This window comes from Equus asinus, chromosome 4, assembly GCF_041296235.1.
Source record: "Equus asinus isolate D_3611 breed Donkey chromosome 4, EquAss-T2T_v2, whole genome shotgun sequence".
Classification (NCBI taxonomy): Eukaryota; Metazoa; Chordata; class Mammalia; order Perissodactyla; family Equidae; genus Equus; species Equus asinus.
The window spans coordinates 108744940-108759764 of record NC_091793.1 but is presented as its reverse complement, the minus strand read 5'-3'; the positions used below and the strand labels follow the sequence as shown (position 1 = coordinate 108759764).

General features: G+C 44.5%; 1 protein-coding gene across 1 annotated transcript in view; it reads left to right on the top strand.

The window, feature by feature from the left end:
* Positions 1-1634, top strand: part of LRP2 (LDL receptor related protein 2) — a 198384-nt gene extending 196750 nt beyond the window's left edge. The window contains exon 79 of the mRNA XM_070508061.1: positions 54-1634. Within this exon, the coding sequence (XP_070364162.1) occupies positions 54-221 (168 nt within the window). The 3' untranslated portion in view covers positions 222-1634. The remainder of the gene's footprint in view (positions 1-53) is intronic.
* Positions 1635-14825: the final 13191 nt, after the last annotated feature.

Below are 14825 nucleotides of genomic sequence, written 5' to 3'. Positions count from 1 at the left end.
ACTATTCCTGTTGGGGGAATAAATGGCTGATTCATGTTTTGTTGTGGTCCTAGATGGACGACGACCAAAAAGAAAGTGGTCCCACCGCTGTCGTCCCACTGCCATCACCTTCTCCTGCTGCCGAAATCCCTTCCAAAAGAAGCTCAGCTCCAACCTACACTGCAACGGAAGACACTTTTAAAGACACTGCAAACCTTGTTAGAGAAGACTCTGAGGTATAGCCACGCCAGCAATCTAGGGAACAATTAGAAACACACTTTTGCACATATGTTTTTTACAAACAGATGGAAAAAAGTTAACATTCAGTACTTTATAATAAAAAAAGAATATTTTTCCCCTGTTCACCTGTGGCTGGAACTGCCTGTGGAAACTATGCCTTGCGTGTCTTTTTTATTTTTTTTAATTATGCCATCTCATATTTTTACAAATAATTATCACCATGTACTATATGTATATCTTTGCACTGAAGCTATCTGAAGGTAAGGCTATAAATATATTGTACATTTGTAAATTTTGGAAAGATTATCACATCATTAAATTTGCTAATAAAAGAATCTGCTGAATTGGTTGGTGATCATTGCAGTAAATGATCCAGTGAGGAAAGGAGTTGACTTGGGGCCTTTAGCCGTGTCTGAAGAAGAGGCACCACTCATGTCTCCTATAGAATTATCCAGGAAAGGGATCCAGGCCCCACTCTTGGGTCCATTTTTACGCATCAGCACTTAATTAATGTTCACTCTTTCATGTAACCTGGTTAATAGGCATATTGATAGAGAGCACTGTGTGTTGTACAGACTTTGGGATTTGACTGTAGATGCCTCAGATAATGCAGAAGGTAGAAAAGCAATTCAGTCTCACTCTTCTGCATGTTTGTGTTGTCTAAACACTACACTCTGCTTCCTGTGTGTTCTCTCTCTAGCTGTCAAGTCAACATAGCTATTTGCAATGTCTGTGAGAACATGCCCTGTCATTAAGTGCAAGTATCCTGCAAAGAGTTTGTATTTAATCGAATGAACCCTTTCGCTTGATGGGCTGTAGGGCAATTTACTTCCTTGCCTTGGCATCTCGGGTGGTCACCTATCCTAGAAACTGGAGCTCGGTAGCTGAATTACTAAAACCAAATCTGTGTCTTCATAAAGTAAGGTGCAAAACAAACACTGGTTAAGCAAAGCCTCAACTAAGTTTTGTTTCTGTATGTGAAAATATCGTTATTATGACTATTTATTTCCTAAGTTGAACATGAATAGAAAGGGAAACCATTCTTATTGAGCCTTTTTTATGTCTTTTGGCTAGATCTGTACATTTGTATCAGAATATACTGTAGAGCCTAGCTCTTATCTTGAATAGTCAGTATAGTCTCCACGGGAACCATGGCAGGAATATACAGTTTCCATGCTAAGTAGCATTCCTGGCTCTCAGTGCTAATATTGCACCTTTTTAAAACAATGAATGAATGGATGGATGGATGGATGGATGAAACATATACTACTGATTATTTTATTCCTGAGTTCTCAAAATATTTCTTGCTCATATTTTGAGTGCTTATTGTAATTACTTTGAAATGTACTTTGATTAGAAAAGCAGATGGAAATGATGCTGCTGAAAAATTTCTAATAAATGTGTATTTTATCAGACTTCTGTGTGCTTTTGAAGCCCAGGTCACGAATAAGTTGTATATTGCTGTGCGGAGCTTGGGGCTTTGAATGTGAGGCAACCTGGGTACCAAGGATACCCAGGGTTCGGGGAGGTGGGGAGGAACTTACAGCACACCCAGCCCTGACTGACCCAGTGGGGTGATCTCAGAGAGAAGAGTAAGCTCCTTTAGGTTCCCACCTGAACTCTGGGCAGGAAGCCCCCTTAATTGCCTTTCAAAGTCAATTTCCACTTCCCCTTTTCCTTCCTTACATCCTAGGCCCTGAGCCCAGTTCCCCATTTTGGATCTAATTGTGTTTCAGAGTTTAGCATAAGTACCCACTGCTGAGGGATCACACTGCTGCTCATGCTGAGACTGAAGACAGCAAGAATGGTCACAGCGGGAGAGGGTTTTGTTCAGAACTGGGATTTGAGCTTTACTGGGGTGTATCTGATGTCCTAACTCTGGGATATGTGAGCCAAGAGAAAGTGTGAATACCAGGAGTAAAAGCGAGCCAAGATCACCTGTGCTTGGAAAGGGTTGTAATTTCCAGCTGTGATATTTGTCTTGGGTCTTAAGCTCAATAAGAAATTATTCTGGGGAGTTTCTTTTATGAGAATTAGTTTCCTGCTTAGCTTCATTTCTGAGTCTACCCCAGAAAGGAACCAGAAAGCCTGCTGCTGTGTCCCGTCCTCTCCCATATGCTGGCACTTGGGCACTGGAGCGTGAGAGACACACGTCGCCCCTCCTGGTGGGCTCTGCCAGCCCCAGTTCTGTCCCTGCCTCGCTCTCTACAGCTGGAGCAGCTGTTGGGGAGTTCTGCCAGGTGGAGGAGCACCCAAGAGACGGGTCGCTAATTACAGGACTGAAAAGCTGATGGTGCTCATCATTTCATCACATAAAGCAGAGCAGTTTTACTAGTAGAGCATGTATTATTCCGCACAATATGCAGTCACAACCACAGGCAGATGTGTCCACAGCAAGCTGTCAAATCACACTGGTTGCTGTTTCTGGGGTTTCCCATTGATCTTTTTTTTTCTTACTATTGATTTGTTTATTCACTGTGGTCTCCCAGCACTCGGTTGCAGACAAATGGATGCAGAGGCCATGGGTTTCAGGAAAATATGTGAGACTTTCAATTGAGAATTCCATCCATTAACTTGATTCTTTCTCTGAATTGGGAAAAAACCACTATTATTTGCTTTTTGAGGTGGAATATCTCGGGCTAGCTCAAAGATGTTTAAGAACTAGTTAGGCTCTCGGTGAGGGAGGGCTCTGGGGAAGCTGTTGGAGATGCACAAGCTTTCCCAGATGTCCTGGAAAGAGCCCTTGACTTGCAGCTTGGAGCCCTGGGCTGCCCTCGACCTCGCAGCCTCTCTTCAACCTTCCCCTTTGCATTCATCTCGGTCATAAGCCACAAGTAGTAATGAAAATATATGATTATGTTTTTCCTGTTTGAAAGCTCCTTTAAAAGTATAAATTACTTTCTTTACATCTGTGATTTGCTTTGAAATAACCCAGTGTGTGTGTGTTGGGGAAAGGGCGAGGAGCAGGATATAGGTACAGAAAGATCGGCCACAATCAGTAATCGTTGAAGCTAGACATTGGGTACACAAGTTCATTATACTATTTTTCCCTCTTCTCGTGTATGTTTGAAAATTTCCTGAATAAGTTAAATACTCAGATCCTTCAATTGTACTTGTCCAGTCATCACACATGAATCTCTTCCCCCAGGACCCAAATAATCCACATTCACAAATTGCCACCATCACACTCAGTTCAATATTCCTATTTCCCTGTCTTCTAGGCACCAGGGATACAAATAATAATAGTGGCATGTTTACCTCATGCCGGGTTCAGTTCTGTGCTCTTCCTGTGTTTTTTCTCTTTTTCTCCTCATGAGAATCCTATGAGGTAAGTACCATTATACCCATTTTACAGTTGAGGCACCGAGTGGTTTCATACCTTTCCCAAAGTTGCACAGCTAGTAAGTGGTAGGGCTAGAATTTAAACCCACCTGGTGCTCTTCAACCCACTACTGTGGCCAGTTCTCTCAGGGAGCCCATAGTCTAGTGGAGGAAACCAACCCCATTAAAATGTGGTGTGGGAGAACAGAAGACCAAGCAACGCTCATCACAGATCTTCAGATTCGACCTGGAAAGATGAATTTTGCCAGCAAAGGAGTTCAAGGACGAGGGGAGGCAGCCTCAGCAAAAACGGGATGGTAGGAAGGGACACAGGTGTTTGGGGAGAGCAAGCAGTCTAAAGTTGATAGATGGGATACTACTTGGCTTGAGAGCATAGAGGACAGGATGTGGTGGCCACAAATGTAGCTTAAAAGGCAGCAGGATGTGCTGGTATTGTGAAAGATCTCTAATGCTCCGGGGATGAAGGCCAGCGTGGGAGAATCTTGCTTCGCACCACCAGTGACCCTCACCACAGCCACTGCAAGGGGTGGATCACAAAAAAAAAGTGCCTGGGAGTGTCAATTCTGGAAAGTTACCAGCCTTGCTGACCCCTCGTCGTTTTAAGTGCTTTTGGTCACACCAATTCTGGGCCACTCCTTCCGGGAAGTAAATCCAGAACATTTTCTTTGAAAATCAATAAGCGTCTGCATTTACTTTGTTTGTGTCCATGATATTCTGGAATAAGTGATAGGAAACAAATCATATAGGTCTCTAGAAACTATTAGATTGAGCCCCACTGAGCTACAATATGGCCGGTCATTGAATGCTGTCCCTGGCTTACGCAGGCCAGAGAAAAGGGCACATATTCCTGTTCCTCTGATAACTAGTGTCGCCTAATGATAGTCATTTGCGAAGATGATGTGAAAGAATTTCAATCTAAAATGGAACCGGAGGATATAAAATGAAGAATCTCTTGCACGTGCCCTCGGAATGACAAAATTTAAGGATTTCCTATAAATGCCTGATTTACAGAAAGCTGATAGTGTTGGAATTTTCTTGGATGATAGGGAGTTGATCAGACGTTGCCTCATATCAACTTGTGAAGTTTTGCCAGAGGCATGGATGGGAGATGCCCTAGGTCGGGTTAGTCTCACAAAGTGGGCTGAATGGAGCTTTGTTTGTGTGACTGGACTGATTTCATCTGCTGGGAAAGTTTTTGAGGCTGGTCTCCGTTTGTTTTTACTTTTAACTGACTCTAACTGGGCTCTCACCTCTTTACATTCCCTGCCCATAAATACAACCTGCCCCAAACCCTCAACGGACTTGCCTGTAGCTTGCTACAGTTTGCTTGTCCTGAATTGCAATTCTTCTGCTATTCCCAAATAAACTTATCTTTTTGAGCTTGCCTTAGTTTACCTCTTTATTTAGGTCAACAAAAACAACTATGCAACCAATTACTTTCATCACGGGGGCTAGACCATCCTCCTGCTGTTAATCTCTGAGCCTCAGCTGCTGCTTCTATAAAACAGGGAGGTTGGCTGTGTGAGTCCAATGTGGAAAGGTATATAAAGAGCGGATGCAGCCCAATGCCTGGCTCAAAGCAAGCCTTCAATCCATGGTAGCTGTGATTATTAAGTGGAGGGGAAGGGAAGAGGTTTTTAAAAAGAGGAAACGTGTTTTTAAAAAGAGGAAACGTGTTTTTAAAAGCTCCTCACGTGATTTTAATGTACAGCCAGGGTTGGAACTACAAATCTAAATAGAAGTGCCTAATCTTTTATTTTATTTTTTTTTAGTGAAAGATGTTATGGGGGTAGTCAAGATTTTATCTAGCCCTTTGGGAGAATGCACGTACCTTGTCTGTAGTGAGGCTAGAGTAGAGATGATAAAATGTTGAGTCTCATTTTATTGTCCTTTAAGGGCGATGGGAAAGCAATAAATAGCCCTGAACACGAAAGATGGGAAACCAAGGCGGAGAAAGGTAAAGTACATATTCAGGTCCCAGCATGGGGGACAGATCCACATTTCAACAAGCCAGGGCTAGGGCCGTCCACAAAATTCCCAGTGTCTAGCACCCAGACCTTCATTGACAAAGAACAAGTTGATGTAGGAATTTCTTCTTCAGTCCCTTCCCGTGTTTCCAGACTCAACTCCGTGGGACTTCTCTTTCATTATGCTCTATTTGTTAGTTCTCCTTAGCCCCATTGTGGCTGTCATTACCTTAGGAAGCCTTTCGGCGGCCAGGGGAATAGTAGACTTTGGAAAGTCCCAAGCCTTCCTGACACTAAAGAGACTTTTACTGCAAGACAGGTAGGATGCGATCCATTTGCAAGCATGCAATTGTGTATTTATTGCTTCTACATCTTCATTTGTTGAGTTTTTATGTTTTTATTTTGGGGAAACTTCTAAGAATAAAGCATTTGAGAGCCGTACTTCCATTTTAGAAGATAAGTAACCTTGAGCTGTTCTTGGCAAAGTGCCTGGCTGATATTTTCCAAACCTTAAAGGGACCAGATACATTCGGTAGAGGCAATGGAGGCTTTGCTGGCAGCACAGAAAACGGTTGCTCACATTATGGCGGTAGTACCAAGGCTTCGGGCAGGGAGTCCATGTGTCTGTCTTTGGCCCTCACCAATGGCCTTGTGTAAACGGCTGGTTGCCAGTCGTGCTTCTCCCAGAGCAAGCGGAGCTCTAACTGGCCATGTGACTGTGGGTAAGTCGTTTCACCTTCCTCCAGATTAGCAGCTTTATCTGGAAAGTGAAGGGGCCAGAAAAGGTTATCTCTAAGTTCTCCTCTAGCTTTTACGTGCTGTGGTTCAATGATTTACCTCTACTTCAGTCTTCATCTGGAATTTAGTTCATTTGAAACTCACGGCAGCTGTTTCAGTAAGTTCTAAGCTCATTATAGCAGCTTCAAAGAAGGCAGATTCAGTTATAGCATCATAATTTTTATTCTCAAATGCTGTCCTCTCTAGGTGAGTATCAGAGAGAAGTGTTTTAGAAAATCCTTTTATTGAAGTATCTGAAAGGCTGCCTGTCAATTTCAGGGCTGAAAGTTCCCGTGGGGGGATCGTCTATAGATCCAGGGCTGCAAGAGACTTTCACGGGGCCCCGAGCCCACACTGAATTTCCTGAGGCACATGAAGGGCCCCTCTCCAGAGAGTGAGGCTGGCTGGAGGAGCAGGCAGTCACCTGTGAAGAACAAATGGTGTCCTGCTGACTTGTGATACGTGCCAGGCCCGTGAGTGGTCTCTGATTAAAGAACAAATGAACCTAGAGGGAAAATAAATGAATCATGATTTTCCATTCTTGGAAAGTTAAACTTGAATTTATTTTTTAATTGTGGTAAAACACATATAAAATTTTAAACGTGAATTTTTAATCATCAACCTGACATCTGGGGCTTTTTTTGTTTTTCCAAGATGGCTTTAGAAGGCTGCCGGTAATGGCTTTGAAAATCCCTGAGGCATGGTATTTCCTTCTAATCCCTGACTGTGTCAGAGGCCATGAAAAGATGGCAGGAACCACAACTCAACTCAGCCCCACCCAGCAGGAAATTCCCCAGTCACCTTTCAAGGCCACGTGAGTTACTTCTCCTAATGGGTAGAGGCTGTGGTGTTTAGACTGTCAAGCCACCAATATTGCTAGCTTAAGCAAATGGCCACCAAGTCCTGGTTTAGCAGTCAGCTTTGGTATCTTGGAAAATTAACTAGAGTTGGAGCCATGACTCTTTCCTAACTAGCCGGCTGACCTTAGACAAGCTGTTGTGTTTCTCTAAACTTCAGTTCTTTATCTAAAAAAAAAGGAGAAAATAAACTCCATAGAGCTCTCACAAGGATAATAGTTGTTCATTCACTCAACAATATTTGAATGAGCATCTACTAGGTACCAGGGATTAGCACCAAATAGGAACAGCTGACGTTTACTGAGCACTTGATGAAGCATCTCATTTAACGCTCCTGGAAGCCTTATATGGGAAGTGCCACTTTCACCATTTTATAGATCAGAAAACTGAGATAATAGACAGGACGATGCTGTAAAATATAAAGCATAATACAACATGCTTTGGCACAAGATCATGACCTAGGAAAAATTTGCCTTTACTTCCTTCATTTTTAATTCTGTGGCTTGCTTCTAAGTGACCTGTACTGTGTTGCAACAATAATAATAGCAGGTATTTACTGAATGTTTCCTATGTGCCAACACCTCTTCTAAGTGCTTTCCAGGTACTAACTCATTTAATCCTCGAAACCGCCCCATGACCTGGATTATTATTATCATCCCCATTTTACAGATAAGCAAACTGAGGTGAGAGAGGTTAAATTACTTGTACAGAGTCTTACAGCTATTAAGTGTTGGGTCCAGGACCCTAACTCGGTCTGCACTCTGCATCGTATGCCCCACTGAGTTCCAACATAGGTTGTCCTACAGAACCCACCCAGACCGAACTCCCTCTCCACCCGTGTTCCACCTGGCCTTTCCAGCCCAACAGCTTCCTAGTATACAACTTTTCCTCATTCTCATCAAAACTTCCTGTCCAAAGGAAGCCTTCAGTGACTCATGTTCTACTGAGGCAGATAAATCAGCTCCGGCCCCTGTGTGTTACTGTGTTACCTTCTGTTAACACTAATGCGACTTAACAAGAACACTTGGAGGAGAGGACTCCGGTCACATGAGGGACCTCCTTGTGCTGGACTGGCTCCTTCCCCAGTTGGGTGCTGGCTTCTCCCCCTGTGAAGGACCAAGCCAGCCCTGACTAGCTGTGCCAACCAGTATTAACCTTTTCTTTACACCAGTCATTAGCATTTAAACATATAATGAACCAATGCTTTGATTTAGTCTGTGGAGAAATAAATCTACCAGGACAGGCTGAATATTAGTGGCACACCTCCTGCTGAGGCCGACCATGCAAGGCGCTCGTTCCTGGAAAATCAAGAAGCAGAAAAATGTGAAAGGAAGTTCCAGTGACTTTTCTGAGCTCTGCCTCAAAATGGATGGTGGAGTCCAACAGCTCAGACAGCTAACTCCATCCTAAATCTTATTCGTAATTTCCTGGGTGGGTCTTTCTTTAATCAAGCGGGATGCATGCCCTTTGGCTGCACTCTCACAGACCTTCTAAGCTCACCTCTGTTTTAGTCCTGCCGCATATTTTAATCATCCTTTTTCTTCTCTCTCTCTCCTACCCTGTATGAGTGTCTCAGGGACAATGACTAACCTTCACTCCTATATCCATAGCCCCCACCATTGAACCTGGTGCTTAATAGGTGCTGAATAAATGTCAGGTGAGTAAATCAGTGGGGAAAAAAGTCAAAGGCTCAGGCAAGAAAGAAATCCTCCCATCGAATCCTGAGCCTCCAGTTTGAAAGGTGACCCATCTCATGGGCACATCCTTATCCTGCCCACTCACAGGGTGGTGCAGAGGGGTCAACAGTGTGATGTTGCTCTGGTCACCATAAGGTGCCATTTAAATTTATATTTTGACTTTTTTCTTCTAACCTCCTGGGACTGATGGAAGCTCTTAATTGAATAGAATGGTCAAATGCTGTTTAAAAAACATCTGAGGAGTTAACCTCATGCTGTTCCAGAAAGATTACTGAGAGAAAAATGAGGCATTACTAAAAGTTCCCCTGGATGTAGGTAGAGAAGCCCCACTCTTTCCGTGCCACTTAATCCCTAAAAGTTAACAGTGCTTGTGTACCCAACAGGGCTGCTGCGAGCCACTCAGGAAAGCACTTTGGGTTTCTGGCCTTTGTGAGACCAGGCTCCACAGGAACCCAGGCCTAATAGCTGGTCTACTGGGCAGTTACCTTATGATATTCTGCATTTAGGGTTCTGCACATAGTATCTCATTTAATGTGTACAACAACCTGAGAGGGTACTGTTATTAGCACAGCCATTTTATGGAGGGGGAAACTGAGGCACAGAGTTAGAACAGCCTGCCCAAAATCAGAGCCAGGAGGCTTCAATCCAGAGCCACATCTCTAACCAGGGTCCCTCTCTGTGACTTGAAGCATGATGTAATGGAAAGAGCCCTGCTCCAGGCAGGAGGCGACCCAAGTCTTATTCCAGGTTGGCCAAAAATTAGTGATGTGATCTCAACAAGTTGCCTGGTTTTTGTGTTCTTAAATGAGGGATTTAAGATTAGTGTTTTAAAATCTTCCATAAAGGAAGACCGCTTTTATTAATTCCACGTGGCTCATGCTTTGAAAAATATCTCTTATCAAAAGACTGTGTTTATTGACTAACAATTACTTTGCTTTCCATTTGTTATTAATTAAGTCAAACGAGTTAGCAGTTTGAGTGAGGTCCTGCCTGTGCACTTTGCCTAAAGCAGTTTCCACTCTGTTTTTCTGTGTCACATCACTGATTACTTTTCTTTCTTCAACCTAGCCACCATCTTTTATGGACTAAAAGTTTGTAAGTTTTACAGAATGTAACTTTCTGTGTAGGCCAGCAGCTCCTCTACCTTATTCATCTCTGTATTTTCAGTACCTAACACCTAGTAGGTGCTTAACCAATTTGTTGAACTAACAAATAAACTGACTCTTGGTATCGACAAGTGTGTTAGCTCATGCTATTAAAGAGTAAGCACGCCATTTCAATTCAGCTTTTAAAAATGTTGAAAATAATTCAAAGAGCTCCACTTCTGCTCTTGAAAAGTCTATATATCCTAGGTTGGAAGTTGCTGGGTGGAATGGCCTTGAAGCTCCCACCTGCTTCTGAAATTTCACAATCTAGTGTTTTTCCCTCGTGAAGCTGACTGGAGAGATTCAGTGAAAGCTGGACCCTAGATAGTGGCTTTCCCCACTGAAGCAATTCATAGGAAGTGGGGAATGCTCTGTTGCTGCCAGCTAATACCCATCTAACTCTGAGCAGGGTGACCCTCAAGGCCAGGTGATGTAGCATAACTGTATTCATGGATGGTGGAGAATCTTCTACGTCAGCAGAAATTCTCTAAAGATCTCAGTAGATGGCAAACCTATTGCCTTTCTACTCAATTAATGTACAGATTGAAGGAGTTGAAGAAAAGACTTTCTTCATCCTCTCTCATATATATACATATATGAAACATGCTTGGATCTATCCCTTTATGAAACTAAATATTAATATTATGGGAGTCAAGAATGTTCTGGAAAGCCTTATGTACATCTATAAGCATGGGTGGGATTAAGGCAGGGTGGGGCAGAGAGAGAAGCTGAACTATGATGCAGTTGCCGTGGAGGCCTCAGCCAATCCTACAGGATGCTCAGGAGCTGAGGCCAAGGCTTTGATCTCTACATCAGCCTGGCATTGGCCACCAACCACCCTGGGCTAGTCTCTTCAGGCTGTTATAACAGAATACTATAGATGGGTAGCTTATAAACAACAGAAATTCATTTCTCCCAGTTCTGGAGGCCGGGAAGGCCAAGATCACGGCCCTGGCAGATTCTGTGTCTGGTGAGGGCACTTTTCTTGGTTCACAGACAGATGGCCATCTTCTTGCTGTCTCCTCACATGGCAGAAGGGATAACGGAGTTCTCTGGGACCTCTTTTAAAAGGGCACTAATCCCATTCATAAGGGCTCCACCCTCATGACCTAATCACTCCCATCACATTGAGGATTAGGTTTCCATATATGAATTTGGGGGAGACACAAACATTCAGTCTATAGCACTCTCCCATAACCTTGGGTAAGGCAGCACACTGGCTGAGGGCAAGCACATCAAAGACACCTCCTGGAGCCCTTAGCAGCTGGGGATAAATGCATAGGCTTCAAAGGGGGATCTGGAAGGACCATTAGGTAAGTCTTCAACTTCCGTTTGATGCTATCACTGTACCCTAGCTTACTTGATTTGCCAGTATGGAACATAGAACAATTTGCCCAGCCAGAACCGTACTGCATTTAGCAAAGTTTGAATCAACTTAAAGATAAAAATGGCCTGGCCTTCCATTTGCCAGATTTCCTGATGGAGCAGCCAACCCAAGGGTAAGCAGCAGAGGAAGGTTGCTACCCTCCTCTCTCCCCTCACCTTCTCGCTTCCCTTTCCCTCTTCTCTGTCAGTTTCATTCCCCAGAGGCAGCCTTTGAGGAGTATGAGGTTGGTCCTTTTGGCTTTGGCCTGGAAAAGGAGGCTGACGGGGCAGGGAGGGAAGGGGCTAGCACCTTCACATGCAGAATGGGGTCCTAGCAGGGGTGAAGAGATGGGGTGGGAGTCCTCTTTCTGGGTCACCATCTTTTTGCTGACCAGAACTACACATGTGATAGCTGTTCTAAATGGAAGGAGATGGCCCACGGTCTTCTGAGAATACAGAGCTTAAAACTGATTTAGGTGGCACCAAAAGTTCTATACCGCATAAGGGAGGCATTCTGATCTTGCAGACATAAAGGGCATTTCTGTGAGATCAAACCTTAGCAGAGGAAACATGTCTTGGGTTTTGTTTTGTTTTGTTTTTTTGTCTCTGAAGAACAATGAGTTACCCTAAAGAATTAAACAGATATTCAATTCTAGAAAGGTCAGAGGTGGTTGAGACTGTGCTGGTCTTGACTAAATGTGCCTACTTTCAGATCTCACGGGAACCTTGGCCCTTCTAGATGTCTTCACTTGCTTCTTTAACTCATTGACTAATGAGTGTGAATGTCTCTCATGGGATTGCAAAGGGAAGTTAGATATTCTATTTTTTTTTTTTTTGCATAAAACATACCAATCCTTCAAATTCCAGGAAACAGCTTCTGAATGAATCTATTATTCTAAATGTTTTATTTCAAGATGAATTGCCTTGAAACACAATGACTCACCCCTTTTACAATTATCTGTTCTTGAGGCTTCAAGGAGGCTTGGGGAAACCTCTAATTAGATCCACGGAGGCTGTGGTCATAAAGACAGCCCCAGTTAACACATGATCCATTGCTTCCAGCCTTCCTGTCCCTGCTCCCCTTCCCTCAGCTTGAGGGGAAATGTGGGGACCCTTGAGAATTGGGGGTTCAGAAGACAAGGAAGGGAAGAGGCTGACAAAAGCAAGAACAGCCTGTGCCATTGAGGCAAGATTTTGGAGCCCATCTGTGATGGGGGGCGAGTTGGAGAGCTCTGGCTCCCATAGGACCAGACCCAGTGGTGAAGACATGGACTCAGGCATCCCAGAGAGCCTGGCTTGGAGTCCTAGTTTCATTACTTAACCAGTATATTCTTGTGGTGTGTTATTTAATCTCCAGGTACCTCAGGGTTTTTTATCGAGTTAAATGGGGATGTAACAGTAGTGGGCTCCTAGCTTATTATGAAAACCAAAAGAGATAACGCACGAGAATGGAAGCTCATGGGGACAAGGATGTTTGCTTCATCTGTGCTATCGCTCTAATGCTCACATCATTGTTCTTGGTGCTCTAATATCTGCTGATAAGTGATGTAGTCAAACTATTTAGCCCAGGGCCTGGAGCATGACTGGTGCTTGCAGAAACAGAGCTGATATTATTCTGCCGGGGATGCATCCCTGCTCCCTGCTTCCTACCCATCCGAACGTCCACCAGGAGTTCTTGTGCAGACTCACGGGAGGGCCAAAACACAGTCAATCCTACACTTGACCTGAGTTGACTTGGCTGGTTTCCTTCTATGACTCAGCGAGAGGGCAGATCTATGGAAGGGGACAGGGGGGTTGGGGAGGCAGGTGTAATGCTGGTTCCTGGAGCCTGCTGGGGGTGGGCCAGACTGGGTAGGGTGCCAAGTTGAGCGATTTCAAGCAGCAGGGATCCTGGAATGCTTGAGGAGAGGCCCGTTAGGTGCTGGGGAAGGGGCACATGGGGAAACGGGAGGAAGCCAAAGATGCATTGTGCTCCATTTGTTTTAGGAACTTTCCCAGGACTAGTCCTGTACCCAGAAAAGCAGAAAGATGTTTTCTTTTTCTTTTTTGTATATTCTCCTCTCTCCTGATTGTGTGAATTCTGTTTGCAAAACACAGAACCAAGCCTAGTACAGTTAATTCTACAGCGGAGCCACATTTTGGGCCACATTTTGGGTTCAATGGGCTCTTGCCAACTGGAGAAGGACCTGAACCACCAGTTGACACATTGTTTCTATGAGAAACCCATTTTTAATTCCAAACAGATGATTGATGGAGTAGATCTCAGAATGAAACCCATTCTGTGCCCTGTTGTGCCGTCGAGACAAATCAAGACTTCTTTTTGGTGGAGGGCATAGAGGAGTTCTATTTGCATAATAAAGACCTGCAGCCCCCCAGGGAGGGTAAAGGCAGACGCTGGGGCTGACAATCAGCCCCAGGGCAGAAAATTCTTGGACAAATTGGAGGGAGTGCAAACTGGAGGCCAAAGATACTTGAGTTCCCCAACATTCTAGAAAGTGTTCTAGAAGGGAAAGAACTCAACCTGAAGAGAGAATGCGGATGCACCTGCTGGTCCAGAGGCTAGCTGAGTTTCAGCAGCAAGGAACGTCTTGAGTGGCCACCTAATTCTCTCCCAGCCAGCCTCCTAAGGGGGCCTGTGGCACAAACCCAGGGAAAGCAGCTTAATAAGCAGGCAGAGAAGGCCAAGGTAAGACGTGCAACACTAGGGATGTTAAAGAAACCCAGAGAGGAAAGTCCTTTTTTACGTACCCCATCAAAGATTTATCATGTCGTGGGAAAGGTCCTCTTACCTCTCACCTGGGAGTGCCGTGACTGGGGCCATGTCAGGGCTAGGGAGTGGGGAAGGATGACCAGATAACTCTTCAGCAGCCAAGGAGCCACTGGCTCACCCGAAGGGATGCAGGGTGCTGGGAAGGAGCCTGTGATGTGCTAGGAGAGCAGTGCACGGGTAGTGAGGCAGGACTATTGGTGTCTACAGCCTCCTGGGTGCCAGAAGGACCCAGAGTCCCACCCCACCTGCCTGAATGCGACCTTCTTGGCTAGTGTCAGAACCAGAGCTCCTCTTCTAAAGAGACTTCTGGAATACACAACTGTTGAAATTTGGAGATTTGCCCTATGGATTTCAGCTTGCAGTCTCTTCCCACTTCCCTCTCATGAGGAAGAGAGAAGAGAAATATGAGGAGCTGGCCAGATGGGTACAAATGTTAGTGGACCAAATGGGTTACATAAAGTATGCTTGCTTCCACTTAGATCTTGCCTCCCCTTGTTAGCAACAGCAAACCGATTTGACAGAGCTTCACCCAAAGGCCAGCCAGATCCCTTCCCTCCGCCTCCTGCCCCCTCCTTGCCCGCAATAAGAATGCTAGGAGTTGTTGCCAAAGGATTAGAACAAAGAAATGGGACATTGGAAGTCGACCCGATGCAGCAGAGCTTCTAACGGGCTATCTGGACATTATG